The sequence below is a fragment of the Bison bison genome, unplaced genomic scaffold (genome assembly GCF_000754665.1).
Source record: "Bison bison bison isolate TAMUID 2011002044 unplaced genomic scaffold, Bison_UMD1.0 scf7180017864148, whole genome shotgun sequence".
In the NCBI taxonomy this organism is placed as follows: Eukaryota; Metazoa; Chordata; class Mammalia; order Artiodactyla; family Bovidae; genus Bison; species Bison bison.
In genome coordinates this window covers 2197093-2224984 of record NW_011494720.1, presented here as the reverse complement: position 1 = coordinate 2224984, position 27892 = coordinate 2197093, and the positions used below count along the sequence as shown (strand labels likewise).

The window sequence follows — 27892 nt, the reverse complement described above, 5'->3', positions numbered from 1 at the left end:
GGGCTTCCACGGCCCCATTTTTCCACTGGCCCCAGTTCAGGGTCTTTGTAGTAAGATGTAAAGTTAAGTGCACACAGGCATGGAAATGTAATCTTAATTACCAGCTATAATTATCAAGATAGAGTGCTTCTTTTTCTGCTTGGATCTCAAGAAAAATGTCCAGAATTTGTCATTTTGTTACTGAAATAAGTGATTATTTGAATGGGATTATTGTCAAATTTTCTACTCTGCTTGAAAATCCATGAGATCTTAATTGCCATAGACATTGTTGACCTCAATATTATAATTTATTTATTATAATGAACATATAAGAATTTCTCTAACGTGTTTTGTTCTTTTCTTTAGCTTTGAAGATCAGCACAGAAAACTGAACTTATGGATCCATGAAATGGAAGAAAGATTAAGTACAGAAAACTTAGGAGAGAGCAAGCAACACATTCCTGAGAAGAAAAACGAAGTCCATAAAATTGAAATGTTTCTGGGAGAACTGTTGGCTGCAAGGTAGGATGCGGAAGTGGAATAGATGCTTTTCTTACTAGCAAATGTTTGCTTGTCTGGTTGGTTGGTTGGTTGGTTGGTTATTCGGGTTGGTTGTTGGCTGGTTAGATGGTTAGTTGGGGTGGTGATGTTTCTATACCTAGTACACAAATGATTGTATAGTGTTTCCATAGCAGTGTGGTGATCTGGAGAGAGTATTGGGTTGGAGGTAAAGAGCTGAGCTCCACTGCAGTTATATCTCCCTTTGTTCAACAAATTGGACAGGCCACTCATTTCCTGTATTTCTTGATATTAGCTTTTAAACATTGAGAATAATAATAAATACATTTTCCTCCCAGAGGTTATTATAAGGATATAAGGTGATTATAAAAATACCCTTCATTTACAAAATAACACTATAGACCCCAAATTCCATATATTTCTCACACACTTCAGCCTCCAAGATTATTTCCAATCCACCATATCCTCATAATATTGTTAGTAAAGCAAAAGGTATTGTCATGAAGTCTGACTGCCCTAGAGATTCATTTTCTTCACTGCAGTATTTGTCTTCTCATTGCTTGTCAACTGAGCAAATGTTTCCGGTTCCTTCTCAGGCAGTTCTCTGGCCTGTGCTTTGGACTCCACTTTCATGGCTTTGCTCCCTCAATTCACACTGCACCACTGGCATTTTCAGTTGCTTCATTGAAATTGTTGCACTGGAAGATAGAACACTTTTCACTAGGGGAGGGAAGCTTGGCCCAAAACTCTGTCTGACTGTTGCTTTGGTCCTACCTCTGTGAACCTTTTGGAGAAGGCGATGGCACCCGACTCCAGTACTCTTGCCTGGAAAATCCCGTGGACGGAGGAGCCTGGTAGGCTTCAGTCCATGGGGTCACGAAGAGTTGGACACGACTGAGCGACTTCACTTTTACTTTTCACTTTCATGCATTGGAGAAGGAAATGGCAACCCACTCCAGTGTTCTTGCCTGGAGAATCCCAGGGATGGCAGAGCTTGGTGGGCTGCCATCTACGGGGTCGCACAGAGTCAGACACGACTGAAGTGACTTAGCAGCAGCTGTGAACCTTTACCATGGGGCAAACACGTTGTTGATTTTGTTACTGAATTCAGGTTAAGCTGCTCATACTCAAGAATCTAAGAACGAGAGACAAGTATTGAATAAAAGGAAAGATGGCTTTATTGAGGCACCTGGAAATTCTGGCAAGAAGGTGGACTCATGTCCCAAAGAACCAATCCCCACTGCTGATTAGAGAACAGATTTTAAAGGAAAACTTGAAGGGTGGGCAGGCAGAGACTACAAGCAGAACAAAACAGTTAGCTTTGAGAATCATCTTGAAACTGGTCATTTAGTGGTCTGGTCAGCATCATCTTGATTGTTTTAAGCACAGTTAATCTTCAGTTCTAAGGTCAGTTTGTTATCAGTACCTTGAAGTCAGTTCCTGGAATTGTGCAAGCCACATATTCAGTATTGCTCAAGACAGAGCATCTTATGTCATGACTACAGTCTGGTCATCATGTGCTGTGCTTAGGTGCTCAGCCGTGTGCAACTCTGCGACCCCATGGACTGTAGCCCACCAGGCTCCTCTGTCCATGGGGATTCTCTAGGCAAGAATTCTGGAGTGGGTTGCCATTTTCTTCTCCAGGGGATCTTCCCAATGCAGAGATCAAACCCCGGTTTCCTGCACTGCAGGAGGATTCTTTCCATCTTAGCCACCAGGGAGGCCCAGGAATACTGGAGTGGGTAGCCTATTCCTTTGCCAGGGGAATTTCCCAGCCCAGGAAACAAACTGGGGTCTCCTGCATCACAGGCAGATTCTTTAACAGCTGAGCTACCCGGGCAGTTAGCTTTTTCCCTCCGGTGGCCATTTTAGTGTCTGCAAAACAACTCAAGAATGTGAATCAGACTTTGTTATTTATATCCTTCAGGGAGAAGCTAAATATTCTGTGACTGTTGTCCTAATTGTTAACCGTTTGAGTCTGCTTTTTTGCAACTCAGGGGAGACCTGGGAGACTACAGCTTTTCTACAAACAAGAGACAAGGGACACAGAAGGGCTTTAGTATCTGGGAAGGCCTCACAGAGTCCTGCTCAATTTCAATTTTTTATAAATTGAACCCAATAGTGATTCAATTATAAATTGAAACTCACCCCAACCCAATGGTGAATTTAAATCTTGACTCTTGTCTAGGTACAATATAACACGGCCAGACCTATTTCTGTCCTCCTTTTAAACATTTGATATTCTTCTTGAGCTGTTACTCTGATATTCCAGGACCAGATGCTTGGACACTAGGTGTATTTGCTCCCATCTGCTTTCCACCTGGCAGCTTCTCTAGACAGTCCTAATGTGCTCCGCTGGTATCCCAGCTTCTCCAGCTGAGTCACCTGACTTCTTTCACTTGCTGGCCACTTGCTCTTCCCAGTCCTTTGGATTTTTTTTTCATCATAATATTCTGCAAGTACTTTGCATATCTTAGGGGAATGCCCTGTATTTTTAAAAAGAACCTCAGACTTAAGAATCATTGATTTTTATTGTCTATTAAGCAGTTCTTCTTGTGGTAACATGTGATATCTGTCCTCTTGAATTATTATTTAACTAAAGTCATTGTTTAAACCATCTTCATGTCTTACCTTCATGTCTCATGCAGATTACAAGTATCAGTTCAGTTCAGTCACTTAGTTGTGTCTGACTCTTTGCAACCCATGAACTGCAGCATGCCAGGCTTCCCTGTCCATCACCAACTCCCGGAGCTTACTCAAACTAGTGTCCACTGAGTCAGTGATGCCATCCAACCATCTCATCCTCTGTTGTCCCCTTCTCCTCCCACCTCCAATTTTTCCCAGTATTACAAGTATAAGAGATGTACTTTAAAGTATATGTAATGTTGTCTAAGTCTTATATATCTCATTGAAGCACACAGGATTCTGTTTAGATAATAGCTGCTCAAGCAAAAGAAAAAGACAAGGTAGGAAATGGGTTTCCTGTCCTTTTCTGACATTCACAACAGCTTGTGTGACAGCATCAACAGTCTCCCTTCTGATATCCCAGGCATTTCCTGAGAGATATGCCGATTCAGAAATCTGTAAAACAGCATAAAGCCGACCTAGCCATAGAAGATCATGTTTTCCGTTGACTTAATTAACATAACCTCAAACTGAGATGAGCAGAGTTCCCAAGATACAACAAAGAAACCCATAAGTATTCATAAGATGGCCTTTTGAAAGAAGCTTTCTTTGGCACTTTATCTCTGCCAAACATTGTGCTGGATGCTGGGGATATGAGATGAATGTAATTACCATGGCTTCTAGAAGGTGAAAGCCTTGTGGATGGAGACAGACAGGGTGTATGAGGTGAGAGAAAGGCGGAAAGAGAGCACCAGAAGGGGAGTCAGCATCATGCTTCCTGGGGATGTAAGGCCTGCACTGAGATTTGAAGGGCCTCTTAGAAAAGAAATTGAAGAGTGGTTATGAAGGAGGAGTCTTCGTGTGTATACAGCAGGGTGGAGTGCTTAGGGAATTTCAGGGAACTGTTTATGATTAGAGCATTAACTAGGAATGAAGAAAAGTCAGAGATCAGCCCGGAGAGACAGGCCTGGGCCATTTCCTGAAGTGAATCCCTGACAATACACAGGGCTGGGATCCAGGCATAGATAGCACAGACTGAATGAGATCCCTCGATGGGAAGTGACTGCATTCAGATAAACCACAGAGAGCCAGGTAGCCAGGCCTCTGAGGGTACCCAGCACCATCACTGAAAGGCATGTCAGCTGTGCGCTCTGGTCTGGTGGCTGCTCCAGTGTCAACAATCATGTGTCACTCCCCTGTGCTCCTGACAGAATTCATTTTTTTTTTTTTCCCTGTTTTCTTTAGAGAGTCTCTGGACAAGCTGTCCCAGAGAGGGCAGCTTCTCAGTGAAGAAGGCCACGGTGCTGGGAAAGAAAGCCGCCTGTGTTCCCAGCTCCTCACAAGCTATCAGAACTTACTCCGGATGACCAAGGAGAAGCTCCGGAGCTGCCAGGTGGCCCTGCAGGAGCACGAGGCCCTGGAGGAGGCGCTACAGAGCATGTGGTCCTGGGTGAAGGACATGCAGGACAGATTGGCCAGTGCAGAGAGCACTGTGGGGAGCAAAGACGCCTTGGAGAGACGGCTGTTACAAGTGCAGGTATGTGGGGCGCCAGCCTGAGGCCTTCCGAAAACTGTTGGATTAGACTCACAGGTGTTTGGGGTGTCCCTGGTGGCTCAGACTGTAAAGAATCTGCCTGCAATGCAAGAGACCTGGATTTAACCCCTGGGTGGGGAAGATCCCCTGGAGAAGGGAATGGCTACCCACTCCAGTAGTTTTGTCTGGGAAATCCCATGGATAGAGGAGCCTGGTGGGCTACAGTCTGTAGGGTCACAAAGAGTCGGACATGACTGAGTAATTAACACACACACACACACACACACACACACACACGCATACACACAGGTGTTTGAGTTAGGTCCTCATCGTTCAACTGTGAGCCTCCTCAGGATTACGTGGGCAAAATGAAGAAAATGGGCAAAAAAAGGATTTGGAGGGATTGTTTTCCTCTTCTGTCAAGGAATATTTTTGTTCTGATAGCTTTAAAATAATTTTTTTTTAAATTTTAGTAAACATTTTTAGCAAATATTATGAATACCTACTCTACTCCAAGCACCATGCAAGTTGATTGGAATATAGAGACAAAAATTAGTTCTTGCTTTCCAGGAGTTCCCAGTTAGTGGAAGAGATCAACCTGTAAATTATTAAATTATTACTTTCAGTACAGCCTGTATGGAGGGGCCCTGATGAAGTACGGAGGAGGCCACAGACTAGCCTGCAGTCCATGAAGTTTCCTTTGAAAGGCAGAAATTACCCAGGCAATAGAAATAGGGATCTGTCAAGTTTTGGACAAGAGTGTCTTTGTTTTCAAAATGACTTCTCTTTACTCTGATGCAAAATTCAATAAAGTTCCACTTCTAGGCTTGTGGTCCAGAGTTTTCCAGAAACTTAAATCAGAGTTGGTCTCTGACTTCCAGACTCCCGGACTTCTAATATTTAAGTAAGGTGTTATAGGGCCATAGGGTCCAGAGTTTGATATTGTTGTTGTTGTTCCATTTTAAGGTAAGGTATGCCTTAGCTTGATTCTCATGGGAAACAACACATCAGAAGGTTTTAGTAATCCTGCTGATGATTATTCATTCTTCCTTCACAGGAAATTCTCCTGATGAAAGGTGAAGGGGAAGTTAAATTGAACATGGCCATTGGCAAAGGGGAACAGGCCTTGAGAAGTAGCAACAAGGAGGGTCAGAAGGTGATCCAGACTCAGCTACAGACCCTTAAAGACGTGTGGGCTAACATCGTGGACTCCTCCGTCCATGCCCAGAGGTACAGAGCCCATTTTTAGTGTGTCTTTGCCTGAGTCAAACCCAGTGACTTAGTAAAATGATGGAGTAGAGCTGAAGGTATCCTGTAAGAGAGTTACCAAGCGTGTTATTTTAGATGGTTGTATGGATGCCTGTATCTGCCTGATTGAATTTTCTATAACTGCAATGGCTGGTTTTGTTTGCTTGCTTGCTTTGTGTGTGTGTGTGTGTGTGTAATATTTACATCTCCCATAACATCTCTCATGGATTCTGGCACACATGGGCTTAATCAGATACCGCCTCTAAATTCATCAAAGAAAGAATACGTCTTTAATAACTTTAACAACTTTAATAACTTTTTGCTTTTTAAGGAAAGTTAAGTCATTGGCAACTTTTGAGCTTACATACAAATCTTTTTCTCAACTGAAGTAATATCCCTAACAGTGGGCTTACAGAGATGTTGGGAGAGTATGTGATCACCCCACTCTATCCTGACATTTAGAGTAAGGCCAGGGGACCAACCTCCTGCTATGTGTGAACACCTTCACATGGGCAACAGCCAGACCACACGACCCCATTGCATCAGATGCTGATGAGAAAACAGAGAAGATTCTAATTGTTACACAAGGTTTTGTTGTTGTGTTATATTTATGATTCAAAGACTTTCATCTTCCTCCCTCTTCTCAGAGGATCTACAAATAATCTGACTGGCTGGTTGGACAAATGACTTTCAGCAGTATTATACTAACACATATTCCAGAAGTCACATTCTAAAGGTTATATGTACTGTTCAATCGCGGAAGAAGTGTGTGCTCAAAATCATCTTCATAAATAGATGAACAGAAGATTAGAGCTCATCACAAAACAAAATAACACTCCAGTTACTCACTGCAGTGTAAACAGTGAACCACGGTGACAGCTAAAAACGTGCTTTGTTTACTTTGCATATGGAGGGTAGGTGGTAACTCCACAGAGTCAGCAGGATTTTGAATCTTCATCACAACTCATAATGGTCAGCAAAGAAAAAAAAAATCAGATTCAATAGTTCTATTATTCTATAGATCAGACTGCTGGGGCATGAACTAAACTCCCCAATGCTTGGTAACAGGCCAACTTCATAAAAGTGAATAGCAATACGGGTGAATATTTTCCGGATGTTAGAATAAGATGTTAAATACAGGAAGCGGATTTAAATCCTTGATTCTTCTCTTTCAGCAAGGAATTCACTTTGGAAACTGCATTTTGAGCTGTAGCAGTGCTCAAATTATTGTGCTAAAATAATGAAACAAAGTAGTTTTTGCTCTCTCACTGCTCAAAAGCTAGGGTAGGATATATTCCAAAATAAATAAATAAATAAAACAACCAAGCCTCTGACTCAGATTGTGTTCCTAAGATGCTGTGGACTGTGGAAAAGAGTAGGGCTTGGATGGCTTCTGGAGAAGTGAGATGGATTTGGACTTTCCAGAAAATTATTTGCAGAAAGAATAGGGCTTTAAGGCATATATGATAAGGTATATATTGGTGCAAAGGGGAAATTTTGAGCAAAAGAAACAATTTGGAAGTACATTCACCACAGATATAACTTCAGGGTCATAGAATTATATGCAAGGGAGAGTGGGAGGGGTCACTGAAGATGAGTTAGAATAGTTTGTAAAGCTAAATGTTGGAGGTATTTTAAAAATGCCAGTCTAGAGAGCCTTTTAGTTGACTATTGGGAGAGCTATTGACTTGACTATTAACTTAGGCGACTATATTTCTAATACTATTAGCACACTAAGCCTTCATCCCTTCACACATTCAACACAGAAGCGCTAAACATTATATATTATATCTGCAAGTGAAAAAATCAATCTAATTATGTCATTTACCCAAAAGAATACTTCACATTTTGAATTCCATTATCTTTAATAGGATAAACCAAATCCAAGAAAATACAGAATTAATGTATATTAAATAAAATTTAACTGGTGCCCCCTGGCTGATGTTTTGACAATGTAACATGTATATGTGTCTATTCATTTAGGGCAATTAGCATCTGGAAGACAAATCTCCAGATGCATATGCGACTAAGACATCTTCAAATTTGGGGATAAATTTATTTTTATTTGGAAGAAGCTGTGTTGTAGGTCAGAAGAGTAATGTTTTCCCCTTCACTTGAAAACACTGTTTTCATCACTTACAATACCATTCGGTAAAAGAGCTTACATGGGTGCAATGCCCTCATGGTTGGTTTTTAGTAGAGATGTGATGATAACTTACTTTTGTAATATGTGACATTGGTTCTAGCACTTTAGAATCTGTGATTAGCCAGTGGAATGACTATCTAGAGTGGAAAAACCAGTTGGAGCAGTGGATGGAATCGGTGGATCAAAAAGTAGAACATCCCTTGCAACCACAGCCTGGTCTGAAAGAGAAGTTTTCCCTCCTGGATCACTTTCAGTCCGTTGTATCAGAGGCGGAAGACCATGCCGGAGCGCTGCAGCGACTCACAGCAAAGGCCAGGGAGCTCTATCAGAAGACTGAGGATGAGGCTCTCACGGATATGGCTCAAGAGGAACTGAAAACACAGTTTAATGACATACTGACCGTTTCCAAGGTTAGTGCTTTATAGCAAAGGAAAAACGTCAAGGTTCAGGTAAAGAATACACCGTAGGTTAAATTTTAGGGGAATTGGTGTGGAGGTTGTGAGGGAGGCTGAAGAGGGAGGGGATATATATATAATATATACATTATGTATATATGTACACGTTATGTGTATATATGTATATATACACACATATATATACAGCTTATTCGCTTTGTTGTATAGCAGAAACCAACATAACATTGTAAAGCCATTATCCTCCAATTAAAAATTTTAAAAATAGAAATAAAAAATGAAACTATATCTTTAGTGAACAGGTATATTACATAAAGGGTCATTTCTCACCAATGGATGCCCATGAATTTTTCTCTCTATGCAATTTTGGGATTATTGTTTATTTGTTCTTCATCCTTCTCCACTCAGAATGTTAATCAACCCATTTCTTTTCTTTGTAAGACTCTCTGAGACTCAGTTGTCAGTTTCGAGTTCTTTTGCTTTTGCTGCCACTTATATTTGTTACGTTAGGTGCAAGTCTATTTACCTCCCAGATTTAAGTCATGTACCAAGTATTCTATTTCTCATTTTAGTAAAACCCTCATTTTTCTGTTCTCCAAGAAATTGGCTCCTTCGTGTAATATGAAGATTTTCTCTCAATTCTATCTCTGAATCATTACTTTCCTCCATGACTTTTCTATTGCATATATGTGAGAATGTTAAAGAAAATAAGGGAGAAGATTTTTTCCTTCTCTTGGCTTCCTTTAGGGAACTCTTGTATTATTAGTACTACAGTTTTTAACATATGTGTTCAGTTCAGTTCAGTTCAGTCGCTCAGTCATGTCCGACTCTTTGCGACCCCATGAATCGCAGCACGCCAGGCCTCCCTGTCCATCACCAACTCCCAGAGTTCACTGAGACTCATGTCCATCGAGTCAGTGATGCCATCCAGCCATCTCGTCCTCTGTCGTCCCCTTCTCCTCCTGTCCCCAATCCCTCCCAGCATCAGAGTCTTTTCCAATGAGTCAACTCTTCACATGAGGTGGCCAAAGTACTGGAGTTTCAGCTTCACCATCATTCCTTCCAAAGAAATCCCAGGGCTGATCTCCTTTAGAATGGACTGGTTGGATCTCCTTGCAGTCCAAGGGACTCTGAAGAGTCTTCTCCAACACCACAGTTTAAAAACATCAATTCTTCGGTGCTCAGCTTTCTTCACAGTCCAACTCTCACATCCATACATGAACACTGGAAAAACCATAGCCTTGACTAGACGGACCTTTGTTGGCAAAGTAATATCTCTGCTTTTCAGTATGCTATCTAGGTTGGTCATAACTTTTCTTCCAAGGAGTAAGCGTCTTTTAATTTCATGGCTGCAGTCACCATCTGCAGTGATTTTGTAGCCTAGAAAAATAAAGTCTGACACTGTTTCCACTGTTTGCCCATCTATTTCCCATAAAGTGATGGGACCAGATGCCATGATCTTCGTTTTCTGAATGTTGAGCTTTAAGCCAACTTTTTCACTCTCTTCTTTCACTCTCGTCAATAGGCTTTTTAATTCCTCTTCACTTTCTGCCATAAGGGTGGTGTCATCTGCATATCTGAGGTTATTGATATTTCTCCCGGCAATCTTGATTCCAACTTGTGCTTCTTCCAGCCCAAAGTTTCTCATGATGTACTCTGCATATAAGTTAAATAAGCAGGGTGACAATATACAGCCTTGATGTACTCTTTTTCCTATTTGGAACCAGTCTGTTGTTCCATGTTCAGTTCCAACTGTTGCTTCCTGACCTGCATATAGGTTTCTCAAGAGGCAGGTCAGTTGTTAGTTTATCTTAATTTTTATTTTGGTAATGATTAAGAGCTATGACTTCAGTTAAAAAGACCTAGAAATTTGAATTCTGGCTTTGACGCTTTTTCGGATGTATGACTTTGGGCATGTTACTTAACTTCTGTAACCTCTAAAGGTCCTTTCTCATAATACAGTTAAATAATATTATCTACATCACATAGCTGTCATGAGGATTAAATGAGCAAATTTATTTTAAGTGCTGAGCAGAATACTGTACACAAAGGCAACACAAATAATTTCTTGAACAATAAGAACAGTTATAATAATAGTAATAATTAAGTGGATTATTAGTGAGGGATGTTAGTCAACATTCATTAAGCATAGATTTTTATTCTAAGCTAGACCAAGTAAAACTTAAAGGAAAATGATTGCTTCTTCACAGTCTTTCAGTAGAATTAAGATTTGATTTTTTTCATTTTGAGATATTAGACATAGAGAAAATTCAAAAATAAGAAAAGAATCTTTTAAGATCATTAAGACACCTGCTGCCTTGTCTGAATAATGATTCGGGTTCTGAATAATGATTATTGTTAAAGTACTCTTCTTTCTCTACCAGGAGAAAATGAGGAAAGTAGAAGAGATTGTGAAAGACCATCTCATGTATTTAGACGCAGTCCAAGAATTCACGGATTGGCTCCATTCAGCAAAGGAAGAACTTCATCGGTGGTCAGATATGTCAGGAGATTCACCAGCCACCCAGAAAAAATTATCTAAAATTAAGGTCAGAAAATAGATGGATGGTATAACTGCATTGGTTCTTGGGTATCACATTTCTGTGATGAAGATTCTGTGGATAAGATTATTTAAAATATTTTATTCCTGTTTTCTATTTGTTGGCATTTATTACCTTGTACCTCATGAATCAAAAATATAGGTAGGAGAAAAAAGGAAATTCAAAACATGGTACACTTGTGAGGAAAATGGACCACTGTCCATGGATGCTTCTGTGTGCAAATGTGCTTATTATTACTGTAGCATCAAGGCCTACAAAATATGCACCAGATTGGTGGGCTGACAAAACCAGATACCATTTTCTAGCACAGTGAAAGAAAAGTTTATAAAGTAACTTGGTTAAAAGTATTTGACTAATTCACTTGTTTTATTCTGCTTTCTTAGCCAACAGTATGACAACATAGTAGAAAACAGCAATTTTAAGGGCATTAAAATAGGTTCCTGTTTATAAGGTCTACTTTAAAAAAAAAAAAAAAAGAAGTTCACATATCTGAGGGAGCTGGAACAAATATATTTCTATTTACTTGAATATTAAATTGCATTCATTTCCTCTATGTGGAAGTAATAGATTTTAATCTGAGAACCAGGAAATGGTGATATTTTCAATTGTTTAATTGTACATGAGGAAACATTGAAATACGTAGTATAAATGTGGTCAGGAATACAAGACTGGGATTGTGTTCTGACACCTGGAAATCAGAACATAAAAATACTCGTTGATGACAGCAACAATAACTACATTTTGAAAGTTTACTCTTAAATGTTCAGAAAGTATTATCTTATTTAAATCTTACTACAACTGCACAGGTTTTAAATGAGATAACCACAGAAAGCCACTTCTAAAATTCTTATTACCTGTGTGATTCCATAAAATGCTTTGCTGTATTCTTCACTAATATTTTGATTTGTTCCTCCATTCATTCACCCATTCATCCATTTATTCAATGAAGGTTGTACAACCCTCAAGGAACTTGACGTGTGGGAGGGAATGAGGATGCACAAACTGATGCTTATAAAATCATACAGCAAATCTAACCCTAGCTCACGAGTTCAGGCTCTAGAATCGGACCCTGACGCTACACCTTATCCCTGCTGCTTTTCTTAGGGCAAGTTACTTGATGTCCTCAAGCCTCAACCTCTTTCTTCATCAGTAAAAATCAGAGTAACAATAGTACCTGCCTCACAGAGTCATTTTGAGGACTAAATTAGATCATGTGCCTAAAGCATTATCCAGGAGCTAAGTCATAAATTTGTATTAAAATTAACAAAAATAATGGATACATAAATATATAAACATCAGAATAGATTCTGTAGAGAAATCTATTCTTAGCAAGAAATACCACTATTTTACCTAATTAGCAATACATAAGTTTATCTTGTTATCTTTTGTGGTATTTGTGTGCTTTAAGCCTAAAAGTTGCAGTTAAATTGTTGAATTTCTAGTGAGGTTCTCAAAAGTAAAAAGAATAGTAATAAATCAATACTGTGTAAAGGTTGTTTTGAGCTTTCAGCTTAAGTATGTCTGTGAATGATTTATTTTAGTTACTATAAAAATATTTAGTTAACATGCTGAAAGTGAAAGTAAAAGTGAAAGTTGCTCTGCTGCTGCTGCTGCTGCTGCTAAGTCACTTCAGTCCTGTCCGACTCTGTGCGACCCCGTAGACAGCAGCCCACCAGGCTCCCCCGTCCCTGGGATTCTCCAGGCAAGAACTGGAGTGGGAAAGTCGCTCAGCTGTGTCCAGTTCTCTGGGACCCCATGGACTATACAGTTAATGGAAATCTCCAGGCCAGAAAACTGGAGTGGGTAGCTGTTTCCTTCTCCAGGAGATCTTCCCAACCCAGGGATCGAACCAAGGTGTCCTGGATTGCAGGCGGATTCTTTACCAACTGAGCTATCAGGGAAACCTGCATACTGAACTATTTCATACTTAAAATATGTCATATGAAAATATTAAGATACTGAAGTATTTGAAATTGAGGAGGGCTTATTCTTTTGTTGTGATGAGTTAGCTTGATTCCTAGTGGAAGAGAAGTGTCGTTTAAGCCACCACCTCGGGGAAGAAGATGGAAATGGGGTAGAGACGAGCAGAGGACAGAACAAGAACAAGAACAAGGGCAATCCTTGTTCACTTGTCTTGATGTCAACTTAGGGAAAAATAAGATTCACTCATTTATCTGAGTAATATGCCACAGGCAAACATTCAAATCACTATCAAAATAGTTTCACATATTCCAACAACGCCGGATTTCAGGGTTCCCCTTTAGTCTGTTTCAGGATGTTGCAGATTCCTCAATTTACTTCACCACAAACCTTGACACTCACAATGATAATTTTCTACTATAATAACTTAGGAGGGGGCGGATGAATTGAATCCGGTTCCTTGTGGCACACTTGCTAAAACTTCCTAGCAGGACAGGGTCCCCCTCTGTACACATTTGGAAACTTGAAGGCCAAGTGACTCAGAGCCTCCTCGGTTGCCATGGTGATATTCCATTACAGGAGCTGATGGATTCCAGAGAGATTGGTGCAAGCCGCCTAAGCAGAGTAGAGTCTCTGGCCCCTGCCGTGAAACGGAACACGACTGCCAGTGGCTGTGAGCTCTTGGACACGGAGATGCAGGCCCTGCGTGCGGACTGGAAGCAGTGGGAAGACAGCGTTTTCCAAACGCAGACCAGCTTGGAGAACCTGGTTAGCCAAATGGCCCTTTCGGAGCAGGAGTTCTCAGGCCAAGTGGCTCAGCTGGAGCAGGCCCTTGAACAGTTCAGTGCCCTCCTGACAAGCTGGACTCAGCAGTTAGCCCTCCTGGAAGGCAAGAACACAGATAAGGAGCTGGTGGAATGCTGGCAGAAGGGCCGGGTAAGTTGGCTTCCTGTGTCTGCTGGGGGGTTATGCTAAAATGTTTGTTTGCCTTTCTTTATTGCTAAACAACAACAACAAAAAATTCCTTGCTAACTAAAAACATGCAACATTCATACTTGGAAAAATAAGTATGAATCTAATTAAATTTGTAAAGCTGCTCCATTTCCTTTTTTCATAAATCAAAGTACTGTAAAAATATAGACATAAGGGAGAAAGAGGTTTTCTTTCTTTTTACCATAAGAAGCGTTTATGGATAGTGGGAATATTTTACTTTCATTCTTATGATGTAAGAGTTTGTAATGTTGTTTTCAGCTACTCAGTCTGAAAAAAGTGGCCTGTGGGTAGAGGCATAAATAGAGAGTCAGAGCTGTTTTCCTGCCAGGGAATTACTTCCAACAATTAAAGGATTGAATTCATAGCTTTGAAAAAAATTTTGGTAATCTCCTAAAATACAGCTAATAGTTTTCACCCTGATTAGCTCTCCTGTGTGTGGATTTGACAGCTGTGTTTGAATTAATCCGTTAACAGAACTCCTAGTCATGCTCACCAGTTGCCTTGTGGACTTTTTTTTTTTTTAACTAATAGCTGTCCTTTCAGAATGTGAGGAAGGAAAGCATAAAAGGAAGAGTGAAAAATGGGCAGAAGCTTGAAATCTTCTTTCTTTCTTTTACTGTTAAATAATATCTCAGAAAGCCTTTCGATATGTGCAGTTTTAGAGTGCTCTGAATCATGGATGTCCTTAAAAGGAAGTTTAGTAAACTTCTCTGTTTCTATTTATGTTATTGATTTCAAAATATCTCCAGCCAGTAAGAAAGTCTTGCAGTATTTCCAACACTGTATCTGAAACAAATATAGCACCCACAAAATAAAACTTCATAATCATCTCTTATACTATTTAATTTATAATGTTTCTAGGATTTTGTTTTCTCGCGTTTCCTATCCTTTAGGCTTAAGCTCCAGAATAAAGCACAGAAAGTTCTGTAAAACAGGGAGAAGGAAGTCAGTACGTTGTCCCATGTGGTCAATATTATTCACTCTGGTAAAAAAAAATGAATTATTATGCTTTAGTTCTTTTGTGTTCCTTTTCTTTCTCTTCCATTAATATGATGAATTTTTTTTAACAGAAAGATTTGGTTATATTTAGATTGAATTACTGTTTTGAGCTATCATTTTTTTATTCATACTACTAATGAAAGTAATAGGTGAAACCTATAAAAAACGCACATGATAATGTAAAGAGAATATGGACTTTTTTTTTTTGCTTTAGAAGTCCAGTTACCTTGAAGTTTGTTTAAACAAAGAGAAAAAGGTCATAATGTTTTCATGCAATACATACGTTGTTCTTTAAGTAACACTTGTGACAAACAGAAATAACTAAGGAATGCTGCACTTGTGATCTGTACAAAACACCAACATTTTGGGTTGTACATAATTTAAAGAAATACCCCAATCACTTTTCAAAATATTGTAGTAGCCAATACATAGAGATATGCCTTAGGTGGTCATAGGAATGTAATTCAGAAAATTAAGAAAAAAAAAAAGAACATACTGGAACTACTGAATTTATTCAGAATCACTGAGGAAGAAAAACAACCTCGAACTTCCATACTGATTTTACATAACTTGTATATAGTACCTTGACTTAAATTCAAGAGAAAAAGTTAAGACTCTCCTCTTCTATTTTTGGTAGACAGGTGCATGGTAAACTAAGATAACATTTCTCCCTGATTTTACCTGAGAGTGGCCTTTTAAATTTTCTATTTAAAAGAGGACAGGTTTGGCACATTTATACTAATGTTAAAACATTATTAGCATTTCTTGGAATCTCAAGAAGACAATATAGATTATTATTTGTGCTGGTAATCCAAAATTGCCAGCCCTTCGCTTAAATCTCCTTCCAGATTTGGCTCCAAAGTTCATACTTTAGATGATAATACTATATCACCTCCCAATATTCAGATTTCCTTTTATTTTTAATAATGATGTTTTAATATCAAAACAGATAACATTATGCTGTATACCTTAAACTTATACAGTGCTATATGTCAATTATATCCCAATAAAACCAGGAAAAAATAAAAGATAAAAACAGATAATAAATTTTCTCACCACACACAAAAATGGAAATGGTAATTATGTGATGGGATGGAGGTGTGAGCTAATGATCTAGTGATAATCATTTACAATATATAAATGTACCTTATCAACATGTTGTACACCTAAAATTTATACAATGTTGCTTATCGATTGCATTTCAATAAAGCTAAGAAAAGCTTTTAATTTTAAAAAATAATGATAATATTTCCATGACGATGGATGCATAGGACATTTTACAAAATAATGGATTTGCCAGGGTTCTTTGACATTGTTTTGCTGTTTGTTGGAGGCGGGGTTTGTCACTGTTGAAAATCACAGTAATAGACATAAAATTCCACAAGTGTTTATTCTCTATTCCACAATTAAATGATGAGACTCAAGAGATCTTTAAAAAATAAAAATGGATCATCATCTATAGACTATGTTAAATCATGTTGCAAAGTATCTTATTCACTATGTTTGCAAAACTCATATTTTTTTTTAATTTCCAAGGTTATTAACCTTATAGATTTAACAATTTTATTAACCTATAGAACCTCTAAGGGGGAAAAAATACATTTTAAGACTTTACTGAAACAGAATTATACAACCTGATATTTATAAAATGAAAGACTGCCAAAATGCTTTAATTTATGTTAAGTTTAGTGTAGTCAAGTTGCTCAGTCATGTCCGACTCTTTGTGACCCCATGGACTGTAGCCTACAAGGCTTCTCTGTCCATGGAATTTTCCAGGCAAGAATACTGGAATGGGTTGCCATTTCCTTCTCCAGGGGATCTTCCCAACATGGGGATAGAACCCAGGTCTCCCGCATTGCAGGTAGACGCTTTACCTTCTGAGCCACCAGGGGAGATGTTTTTTTTTTTTTTTTTTTTTTAGTATAAGTTTTTAGTCAAAAGCTTTTCACTTTTCATATCATCTAATTTATAAATGACTGTTTTGAATCTCTGGTTCTTTTTACTTTTTTGGTATGTGGTAAATTTCTTTAGTTCTTATAACATTTTCCCTTAAATAAAAGGTTTAATGTGGTATAAAATAGTAGTTACTAGTGTTTGGAGTTTTGGAGAGAAACTTTCTAATTATTTGTGAATTTCATAAATAAAAACATCGTATACTCCTCTGAAGTCCAGCCACTAACCTAGAAAGAATTTTCTAACCAAGGGAACTTCATCCTTCCTCTGAGAATCATGGTCTAGGTGGAAAAGCCAAGAAGTTCAAGACTAGTGGGGACGCTGGCTGGTGATGAGTGCAGACACAGTGCTGTGTGTCCTCAAGATGATCCCCTAAGAGGTGGGACAGAGAGCAGAGAATCCTTAGAGGAGCCCTGATTTGAGCTGAGTGTTAAGGCTTGATTACAAATTGACCAGATGAGAAAGGTGGAGGAACAGTATCAAGATCCAGAATTACTAAGGAATGAGAAAACACAGGCAACAATTGGAGAACGGGATTCAAAATCAGAGAACACTGTGCCATTCGAGAGTAGACGGGGCGCTGAGAGTCAAGAAGCAGAGGGAAAGAGAGCTGATTAAGAGTTAAGACATACAATAGATCAGACCTCGTTCATCTTGTGTGGAGTGAGAAGTTTTCTGATTCAGATCAGTGGGAGGACAGTGGTGCCATTTTCTAGGACGAGAAATACAACACAGACCTACTTTGTTGAGAGGCCTGGTTTTCCTACAAATCTAGGCCGTGTCTTGATAAATATCTCTGAGAACAGTAATAGTAACAGCAACAGCTATTTGAGTAGTTACTCATCTTCTTGCCCCTCCTCTTTAATATTTTTTTTTAACTTGGAGATAATATTATCTACATAGTCCCACTTAAATAGCCTGCTGTCTTTACTAATTAGGCACTTGATGTGCCAGGAACTGTGCTAAGGATTTGACACTGAAGATCTCACGTGTTCCTTGTGACAATGCTGTAAGAAAACTCTGATTGCAAAGCACCTTGTGTAACTCAGTAGACCATGTGGTTTCAGAGGTGTCCTTGTCAAGTCCCAACACTTTGTTTTGGATTTCAGATTTATAATATTGTGATTAATCACGTCTCTCTCTCATCTATTAAATTGTGAGCTCTTCAAGTACAAAAATCACACCTTTAGTTGTTTTGAGAGTGCCAGAATCCAGCAAAATGATTGATAGATACCAGATATTTAGCAGATATTTGATGACTAGATGAATGAAACTATGAAAGGAATAAATTATTAGTTAAATTAGACCTCTGATATATAAGAAATTCTTAATGTAAAAGTTAACTGTATATATACTACATAAATTCAGTTGCTACATGTATTTTCTAATCCAAGGTTAGTATTGCTTTGCTTTGAAATGATTTCTCTTCACCTTTAAACAGTATATACCCATGCACATCTTCCAATGGCATAGTCAGAATGTTTTTGAACAATTTAGGCTATTCTTATTTTTCTGTTCCCCGTTCCACTTTAAGTTACTTGACCACTTGATCATTTGACTATCGGGCAATGCTGGATACTTGAGAACTTAGCTCTTCCTAGAAAAAGATGCAAAATACCCAAGTGCTATCATCTGCCAGTGGGAATCCTGAAAATAGGCCTCATCTCATTACTGAATCTACTGTGTTGGTTCTCCCTCCACTAATAATTTATTATGTGATTTATGCGTGTATCATACGAGGATGTGGAAATTGCCCAGTTTAAGCACCTGCTCCTCTGCCTGGTTATTTCCTGGTAGGAGATACTGGATGCTCTACAAAAAGCAGAGCCTCAGACGGAAAATCTCAAGTCTCAACTGAATGAACTTTGTCGATTTTCCAGAGACCTGAGTACATACAGCGGAAAAGTTTCTGGCTTGATTAAAGAGTATAATTGGTGAGCATAAACCTTACAGGCATTCAAAATATTTTTACACAAATAAGAAGTCAGAGGTTTGTTTAAGTTGTGAGTTCAGTAATAATATAAATTAATCTTTAAATATATTATCAAATGGTGTGAGTGTATATTAAGGGCTGTTGATTTTCTTGAACATTATTTTGATTCACTTTATCACTTTTTTTCTCCCGTTAAATGCTTCAAATCATGGTTCCAGTCTTTGTTTGCAAGCATCCAAGGGCTGTCAGAATAAAGAACAGATTTTACAGCAAAGATTTCTGAGAGCCTTCAAGGATTTCCAACAGTGGTTGGTTAATGCAAAGATCACAACTGCTAAATGCTTTGACATACCTCAAAATATCAATGAAGTTTCAACGAGTCTTCAGAAAATACAGGTAAGAGTGTGATCAATTAATTCTAATAATGGTGCTGAAAATTCTCTAGTGGTCCAGTGGTTAGGACTCTGTGCTTCTACTACAGGGGACATGCATGGTTCAGTCCATGATCAGGGAACCAAAACTCACAAGCCATATGGTCAAAAAAGAAAACATGTAATCACAGTGTCTCCAGGTGACTCAGAGGTGAAGAATCCACCTGCCAGTGCAGGAGACTCGGTTCAATCCCACAGTCAGGAAGATCCCCTAGAGGAGGTTTTTGGCAACCCACTTCAGTAGTCTTGCCTGGAGAATTCCATGGACAAAGGAGCCTGGTGGTCTACTGTCTGTGGGGTCCCAAAGAGTCGGACATGACTAAGTGACTGAGTATGCATCACTGACTTCTAGATCTTATTATAAGCCTCTTAAAGTTTTGCCTAAGAAACTCAGATTTCAGGTAAATCCCTGCTTGAAACAATTGATGCGTAAGTGAAAAGAAACTAGTCCATTCATCTAAATGCATGCTATTTTTATATATTAATAGGGATTTAGGAGATAATAAAAGCTCTTTGTATGTGAGAAACATTGTGCTTGAGCATGCTAGGCAGATTTTCTCATTAATTTTCACAATACCTATAATAGTTACATAAGATTATTATTAGATACAGTGCATACATAATACACTAATGCCTAAGAGTATTATTGTACAAATAGGGTAAAAGAATCTTAATCAATTAATATATGCAACAAAATTGTTTATTTCTTTTCTTTGATTTTGTTGAGAAATAAGTAGGAAATTCATGTGTTTTAATGTATAGAGCTTTTTATTGTACCTAATCTCTTCTTTAAGGAATTTTTCTCAGAAAGTGAAAATGGACAGCACAAGCTAAACACGATGCTTTCTAAAGGAGAACTTTTGTGTACTCTGTTGACCAAAGAGAAAGCTAGCAGCATTCAGGCCAAAATTGCAACTGCAAAAGAAGATTGGAAAAATTTTCATTCGAATCTCCACCAAAAGGAATCAGCTCTGGAGGTATATGATAGCCAACCATGTGGACACGTTCTGTATTGTTTGTTGTTGTTGTTAAAATCCAGTGTATTATATCCAGTACATCTAGATATCCTTGTCAGAGATTTTGGTCATCCCTCTCTGAATATGATTGGATAACTGGATAACTTTAAGAATCAGCTAGTTGAAGTGTGAGCCTCACTGAGGAATGTAATAGCTTCTTGCATGATAGAGGCAGTTATCACAGGCTTGCCTATGCACCAGCCCATCAGGAACAACTGGTTTTAGTTTTAGGCAATATCATTTAATCTTTACTTGAAGTCCCTCATTTGTGAAAGTTGTTCTAGGAGAACTGAACAGAAATATCCATGCAAGGCTGCAAAATGCTATGGATGAGACAGTGTGTTATAACTAATGCAGATACCAAGTACTGAATAGTAGATTTTATGAGTTCAGTATGCAGAGAGACAAAACAATTTGATTTTACCTAGGGATAATAAATTCAAATAACTTGAATTTATTATAATCATAATTACCCCACAATGCAATTATTTTTTTTTCTTGAAATAATCTGTTTTGTGTACCAACTCTTCTCTTAGAGGAAAGTTAAGCATCATGGCAAGTATTTTTTTTCTTCCTTTTAAAATGTTTCCTAGCAGAAGAGAGCCTTAATTTAATTATGGCCATAATCAATGAAGGACGGAAAACTAATAATAGAGAATTAATATCTGGAAAGAGAAAATGCATGTTTCCTCAATTCTTAACTAACCAGAGACCATTGTAGTTCTCGACTGTAATAGTGGCTATCGTTTCGTGGCAGGCATCCTCCATGTAATAGAGAGTAATAACCATTTTGCAGAGGCCCAGATGGCTCAAGTGGTAAAGAGTCTGCCTGCAGTGAAGAAGCGACAGGAGATATAGGTTCAATCCGTGGGTTGGGAAGATCCCTTGGAGAAGGAAATGGTAACCCACTCCAATATTCTTGCCTGTAAAATCCCATGGACAGAAGTGCCTGGTAGGCTACAGTCCATGGGGTTGCAAAGAGTTGGACACGGTTGAGCATCTGACACAGATTAGAGAACCATTTTGCAGTGCCTAGAAATTCACTGTCAACCCTGCAGGGATCATTAGTACAGTGTGGCCTGAGCATCTCCTGTCAAAAGCAGTGCATATAGTATAGATAATGAGATTACCTAATTCAAGAAATGTCCAGTAGGTCAGGGATTGCTTGCCTTCCTGCTTTTCTTATTTTTCTTCCTTCTTTCTTTCCTTCTCTTCTTCCTTCCTTTCTGCCTATCTCCTTTCCTTCCTTACTGTCTTCCTGCCTTTCTTCCTTCACTTATATTAAGAATACACACAATAACACACGTAGTAACACTTATTATGTGCCAAGCACTATGTTAGGAATATGAAAGTGTTAACCTTTTCTTCTCCTTAGGGAGAAACAATATGAAAAGAGATGGTTGCAATATAGGTATACTCAGGATGTGGGAATCACTCAAAGAAGGATGAAACTAACTCTGTGTGGAGAAATCAAGGAAGGTATCCAGAAAGGTGACATTCTAACTGAATCTGGAAACTAAACATTCTTTGAATTTGCCGAGGCCACCGTGCATTTCAGTTAGAAGGGAGTGAATGTGCAGGGCCAGGGTGTTGTTAAGTGTCAACTGTTAGTAGGAGGCTTTGAGATGTTTGGCATTCAAATGAAATGTGGGAAGAGCAACAAACGTAAGACCAAGGATGAAGATTAGGACCTGATAGTAGAATGTCTTGCGTACTAAACCATTTGACCTTGACTCTTGGATAGGATTCCTTTTCTGAACCTCAGAACAGCACTTATTTTCTCGATTTTCCCAAGGATGCAACATGACCCATACCATTCTAGATGCATAGAAGAGACATTAGTTCATCGGTGGCGGTTTAGTCGCTAAGTTGTGTCCAACTCTTGTGATCCTGTGGACTGTAGCCTGTCAGGCTCCTCTGTCCATGGGATTCTCCAGGCAAGAATATTAGAGTGGGTTGCCATTTCCTTCTCCAGGGGATCTTTCCGACCCAGGAATCGGACCCGGGTCTCCTGCATCACAGGCAGATGATTTACCAACTGAGCTATGAGGGAAGCCCCTTTTAGTTCATTACACACAATGAATGTTTTAGGACACTAGGGCTTAATTCTAAGATTGAAAAAAGCTGAATGAAGAATCTACTGGTCTTTCAGAGACAAATATCTTAACTCTCTGGCCATAGTGTAGACCAGAATGGTAAATAGTAAGTAGCTGGAAGACCAGAGAAAGCTTTTCAAAATGGTCCAGATGAAAGAGACAAGGGCCTGAATTAAAGAATTGATAATGGATGAAGGATTTCTCTCTAAGAGAAAACATGGCAGGATTTGATAACTGATTTAACAAGGGGCTCGAGGAAGAAGAAGTTAAGTTTAAGTCTTTAGTTTCTCATTTGGAAGATAGCTTGAATGATGATGCCATTAGGGGAGTCTTGAATATGGTAGAAGAAGTGGTTGGGGAAGAGAGAAAAATTCATTCAGTTTAATAGATATTAAATTCGATGGGCCTGCAAGATAACCAGTGGGTAATGGCCAGGAAAATAACAGCGAACATAAGTGTGATGTTCAAGAGAGACGCTAGAGCTGCCAAAACAGTGAAGGTGAACATTTATCAGGTGCTGTTGTAAGTGCCCGCTTAGCATGTATTAATGTGTTTAGTCTACATCACCACATTTCTATTTTATGAATGAGGAAATTAAAAGACTCTACACTTACTATTAACATTTTTTTTTTTTTGGTCCCTAACACTATCTAAAACCTCATAGAATCTAAAGATCCAAATGAAGGACTTTGAAGTAAGTGCTGAGCCTGTACAGGACTGGCTGAGTAAGACCGAGAAGATGGTTCATGAAAGCACTAATCGCCTGTATGATCTGCCAGCCAAGAGACGAGAACAGCAGAAGCTGCAGGTAATGAACCCCTGGCCGGCCTGATCCTCCTTCAGATCAGAGGCAGGGGGGTACCCTGAAGTTAGGTGATGCTGTCTTGAGATTGGGTGCACCCTTTCCTGAGTTCAGAGCTCCCGCTTTCCTTTGAGGTGTAATTTGTCCGGTCCTGGAGCCCTACATTGTGTGTAGCTTGGAAATAATAACGCCTTTGGGCCACGTCTATTACTCTCCAGTGCTTGTTTACGCGGTCTTGGGGCCAAAGCTTTGTCTGCTGTGTGCTCTTCCCCAGCCTCTTAATAGTGACTTGCTTGTGCTTTTCAGTCTGTCCTTGAGGAAATAAACTGCTACGAGCCTCAGCTCCGCAGGCTGAAAGAGAAAGCTCAGCAGCTGTGGGAGGGCCAGGCGGCCAGCAGGAGCTTTATGCACCGGGTGTCACAGCTGTCTTCTCAGTATCTAGCGCTAAGCAATGTAACAAAGGTAACGCCTGCCATGTGCTGTGTGTGAGTGTGCGTCCTGGTGGCAAAGCTGGGGCCCGGGAGTCCCGGGGCCCCGGGGGCAGGGCTCTTGCAACCCTGGCCAAACATGTGTGCTGCGTCATCTCAACGTGCTTGTCTGAAAACAGCAAGGGAGGTTTCAAACATCCAAGAGACTTTCTATCTCTATGGTTACACCAAGTATTCCCTTTAATCCTGAAATGGTTCCCAGAGCTCTTATTTTGAAGACTCAAAGCATAAATAGAAGGCAGACTTCAGCGTACTAGGTCTAAAGAGACACAGATTAAATTACTTTCCAAAAAACAGAAATTCGAAGCTGTTTTTAAATTTTAGTGGACTCAACAAGAGTGAGTTTTAAGGATAGTACTTTTTGTTTTCATTTGTCTCAATTATTTATATTTATTACATAGTCATCAAAGATGCGTTGACTGAGAGCTTCAGTTCAGATTCTGGAGCAGAGCTCAAAATTGGCAGTGATTCCCATCACAGAGGAAAGCTCTTTTCTAACAACTTAGAAAAAAAGTAAATGGGATCCGACAGTGACCTCACTTAGAGCATTCAGCAAACACATCCTGAATTGTGAAGGGCCAGACCACCTTGAATTTTATGGCCTTGTGACATTTGTTCCCTATATTTCTCTTTTGCATTTCAGATCTGAGAATGTAGGGAACCTGCTGGAACTTGGCTTCACCTGTTTGAGTGTGGGCTTACTCCTGGCCTGCTGTTTGCATCCCCAATAAAACATCATTGAGACAGTCATATAGTATTAGCCTGGGAGTGAAGAGACTATGTTTACACCTATCTTTGTTACTTTTTTTGTTTTTAGAAAATCTGGCATAAATTCAGAAAATCTAGAGTAAATTAAGACCATCTTTATATTGCTTTGTATTTATTTAGGTACCAAAAAATCAACAGATATTCAAATGCTTTATGTGCTAAAAATTAATATTCATAAAATCTTCATTGTGTTGGATGTTAGCTTTAATTAATAAATAAAACCATATTTATGGTCCCAATTTAGGGATATTACAAAATCTCAGATAATTGGGTTTTTTTGAATTGGCTATCATGTAGGTCATGTGGGTATGTGGTATTGACCCAAATATGATGATCTGAAAGCAGAAACTACTTCAGTGGGTTTCCCAGACAAGGTGTGAGGAATAAATTAATGAAATTTCTGAAAAGTATCCCCAGTTGTCATAAAGAAGAGTAGCAAGTAAGTTGAGGGGCAGTAAATTGTCATTGTAATCTTTCTGCTTCTTGACCCAATTATTCTCATATTTTTACTCTTTAGAAAGCTATTTCCCATCTCACAGATTAATACAGCCTTTATCGTATCTATGCAGAGTACAAACCTATGGCTGATCACAGTTATTTGGACCAGGGGTTAGCTTTACAGTCTGCATAGCTGTAGGCTGTGAAGCCTCTATGGAAGGGACAGCTGGATGACGGTCTCTGTCACTTCTAGGAGAAAGTGTCAAGACTGGATAGGATTGTTGCGGAACACAATCAGTTCTCCCTGGGAATTAAAGACCTGCAGGACTGGATGACGGACACGGTCCACATGTTGGACTCTTACTGCCACCCGACCTCGGACAAGAGTGTGCTGGACAGCAGGATGCTCAAGCTTGAGGTGTGTCTTTTACAGGAAATGTCTCTGATTTACAGAATTTGTTTTTCTCAAAATTTCTCAACTCTCCATCTGCCTGGTGTGATAAGAAGCCCAAGAATGGGGACTTCTCTGCTGGTCCAGTGGTTAGGAATCTGCTTTGCGATGCAGAGGTCACTGGTTGGATTCCTAGTCAGGGAACTAAGATTCCACGTGCCGTGGAGCGTCTAAAGGCCCGCACACCACAACTAGAGAATATGTGTGCTGTAACGAAACAGTCCACATGCCGCAACTAAGACTCTATGCAGCCAAATAAATGAATATATAATAAAATATTAAAAAGAAAAAAAGAAGTCCAAGAATACTCTGCTGTTATGATCCTGTTGACACAGGGAGGCCTTGCCTAAGCATTCCTGAATCATTTGAGCCCAGATAGACTTGCCCATCAATACTTTACAAAAAAAGAAATAACAACCCAAAGGTGGTTACGTGCTTGATATAGCCAGTGAATAGGCTAGTTTCAAATGATTTCAGACATATCTATTCTAAGAAGATACTTCAATGAAACATTTTATCAGAAATGTTTATCAGAAACATTTCCCATCTTGTTCAATTAACTTGCCTGCTTGTATCAGTTAGTCCATTCTTCTCCCGTCATAAGAAATTCGTTCAATATGAGTTTACGTTTGTAGTAAGGCAATCATTCTTCATTCATTCACCTGCCATTTATATGCTGAGTGTCTTCTATGAGACTGGTGCTCTGTCTTGATACCAAGGGTTGAAAAATGAATAAAGTATGTCCTCAGGATTTTATAGTCTGAGGCTAGAGGCTGAGGCACAGGAGACAGCAATAGCAGATGGGGCATGCTGATGGAGCTGTGGGCACATAGAGGACCAGAGCTGGGCAAGGACAGATGGTGTTGAGAGTTGGAGCAGATTTCTCAGAAAACCTGAGACTTGAGGATGGAACCCAATGAGCAAAAGCTGAAGAAAGCCAATGGTGTGGTGTGTGAGTCGCTGCTAGCACTTCCTTTCTGCTGCGGCAGAAGCTGATGGCCAGGAGTGGCTGAAACTGAATCTGCAGAGATGGGCAAGCTCCAGATGAGGGAGAGAGATGAAGTTTTACCTTTTAGGTGATAAACACCAGTTTTATAACTTTGAATTCAAGCATCTTTCTTATATAGAAAAAGAAGGGTGCTTGTGAAGAACTTGAAATGTATAAATTTAATATAGACAATGAATTTATCTATTTCTTTCAGTTTGTTGTATGAGAGACCTTAACATGCATAGAGCTCTTCATCCTGTGACCTTTGAGAATTTAGGAATCCTATTGTTGTCTATTTTTTGCTTATTAAAAAACAGTGAACTTAAACTTCAGTGGAAATCAGGGATTATTCATTCAGAGAATAATAAAGATCTGAAAGGCCAAGGCCACTTGGAAACCAGTGGGTGACTGGTAACTGGTTACTGGTTCCTGATACCACCAGCCAGTGACTCTCCTGGCCTCCTGATCAGCCCAAGAGATCCAGGGCTCAACACGACGGCAGGTCATCTGCTATCCACAGGGACTCTGAAATATTTAAAGCTAGCGATGTTAAACATACAGATGACAAAGGACTTCTGTATGGGCTTTTACAGGCTCTGTTATCAGTGAAACAGGAAAAAGAGATCCAGATGAAGATGATAGTGACCAGAGGAGAATCTGTCCTTCAGAACACCTCCCCGGAAGGCATCCCTGCCATTCAGCAGCAGCTGGCGAGTGTGAAGGATATGTGGGCGTCACTTTTGTCTGCAGCAATTCGTTGTAAAAGGTTAGTGAAGCCAAAGGGCTACTGCAAGTCATTGCTAAAATATCTATAGAATAGCTCAGTAACACACTGTACAGGGTTCCCCCTATCCTCTCTTTGTGTCTCTTTCACTCTCTCTATTGCCCTGCTCCCTTATTTTTTGCCTCCTTCCTTCCTTCATTCCCTCCTTCCCTTCTTTTCTTTTTTCTTCTTGGAAGAAAAGAAAGTGGCAGGGGCAACCTTGCATTTACGTTGACTGACAGTACTGTGTCTGTGTTTTTACGTAACTATAACTATATGTTTCTTCATGTTGGTGTTCACTGCTTAGAAAACCACAGGATAAATAAATGTTTAATCATGTGAAGATGTATTAGTTAAAACTAAACTGTTTCCTTGGGAAGTAGCCCCAGAACACACCAGTGGGTGGCGGGAAAGAGCCATGAGGAAAAGAGGGCAGTCCGTAAAGGGAGCTGAAATTTACTCCCACAAAAGGCACTGCAGGAGCCAGTGTAGACAGAGTGTCTCTGAAAATTACCCTTGGAGAAACCATGAGTCAGTTTCCTGTCTTTTATTCCTTTTTTGTTTCTCTCCTCTGATGGAATAAAATATTGATACTCTTATTTTCTTGAGTCTTGGCTCAAGAAAAGCCTTGCTTGGGGCATCTCTCCTTTTGCCTTCAGACCTCTTCCTGTGTCTCACGTGACTTGGTTACTGACTCCAAGTTGTATGCCCTGTCCCACTTCTCCACCTGTCAGCCTGGGCTTCACCATCCTTTGCTTTTCAAAGTTGTGCTTTCCAGAGACCCAGGCTTGGATTTGATAAGCCGTGACCATTCAGTCCCCCTCAAGC

General features: G+C 39.5%; 1 protein-coding gene across 1 annotated transcript in view; it reads left to right on the top strand.

Annotated features, from left to right (window-relative positions):
- Positions 1 to 27892, top strand: part of SYNE1 (spectrin repeat containing, nuclear envelope 1) — a 501723-nt gene that overhangs the window by 231056 nt on the left and 242775 nt on the right. Inside the window, exons 50-62 of the mRNA XM_010840908.1 lie at positions 346 to 501; positions 4369 to 4660; positions 5715 to 5887; positions 8152 to 8461; positions 10849 to 11013; positions 13525 to 13881; positions 18688 to 18824; positions 19042 to 19219; positions 20049 to 20231; positions 23031 to 23174; positions 23475 to 23630; positions 25116 to 25280; positions 26895 to 27067. Coding sequence (XP_010839210.1) covers positions 346 to 501; positions 4369 to 4660; positions 5715 to 5887; positions 8152 to 8461; positions 10849 to 11013; positions 13525 to 13881; positions 18688 to 18824; positions 19042 to 19219; positions 20049 to 20231; positions 23031 to 23174; positions 23475 to 23630; positions 25116 to 25280; positions 26895 to 27067 — 2589 coding nt within the window. The remainder of the gene's footprint in view (positions 1 to 345; positions 502 to 4368; positions 4661 to 5714; positions 5888 to 8151; positions 8462 to 10848; positions 11014 to 13524; positions 13882 to 18687; positions 18825 to 19041; positions 19220 to 20048; positions 20232 to 23030; positions 23175 to 23474; positions 23631 to 25115; positions 25281 to 26894; positions 27068 to 27892) is intronic.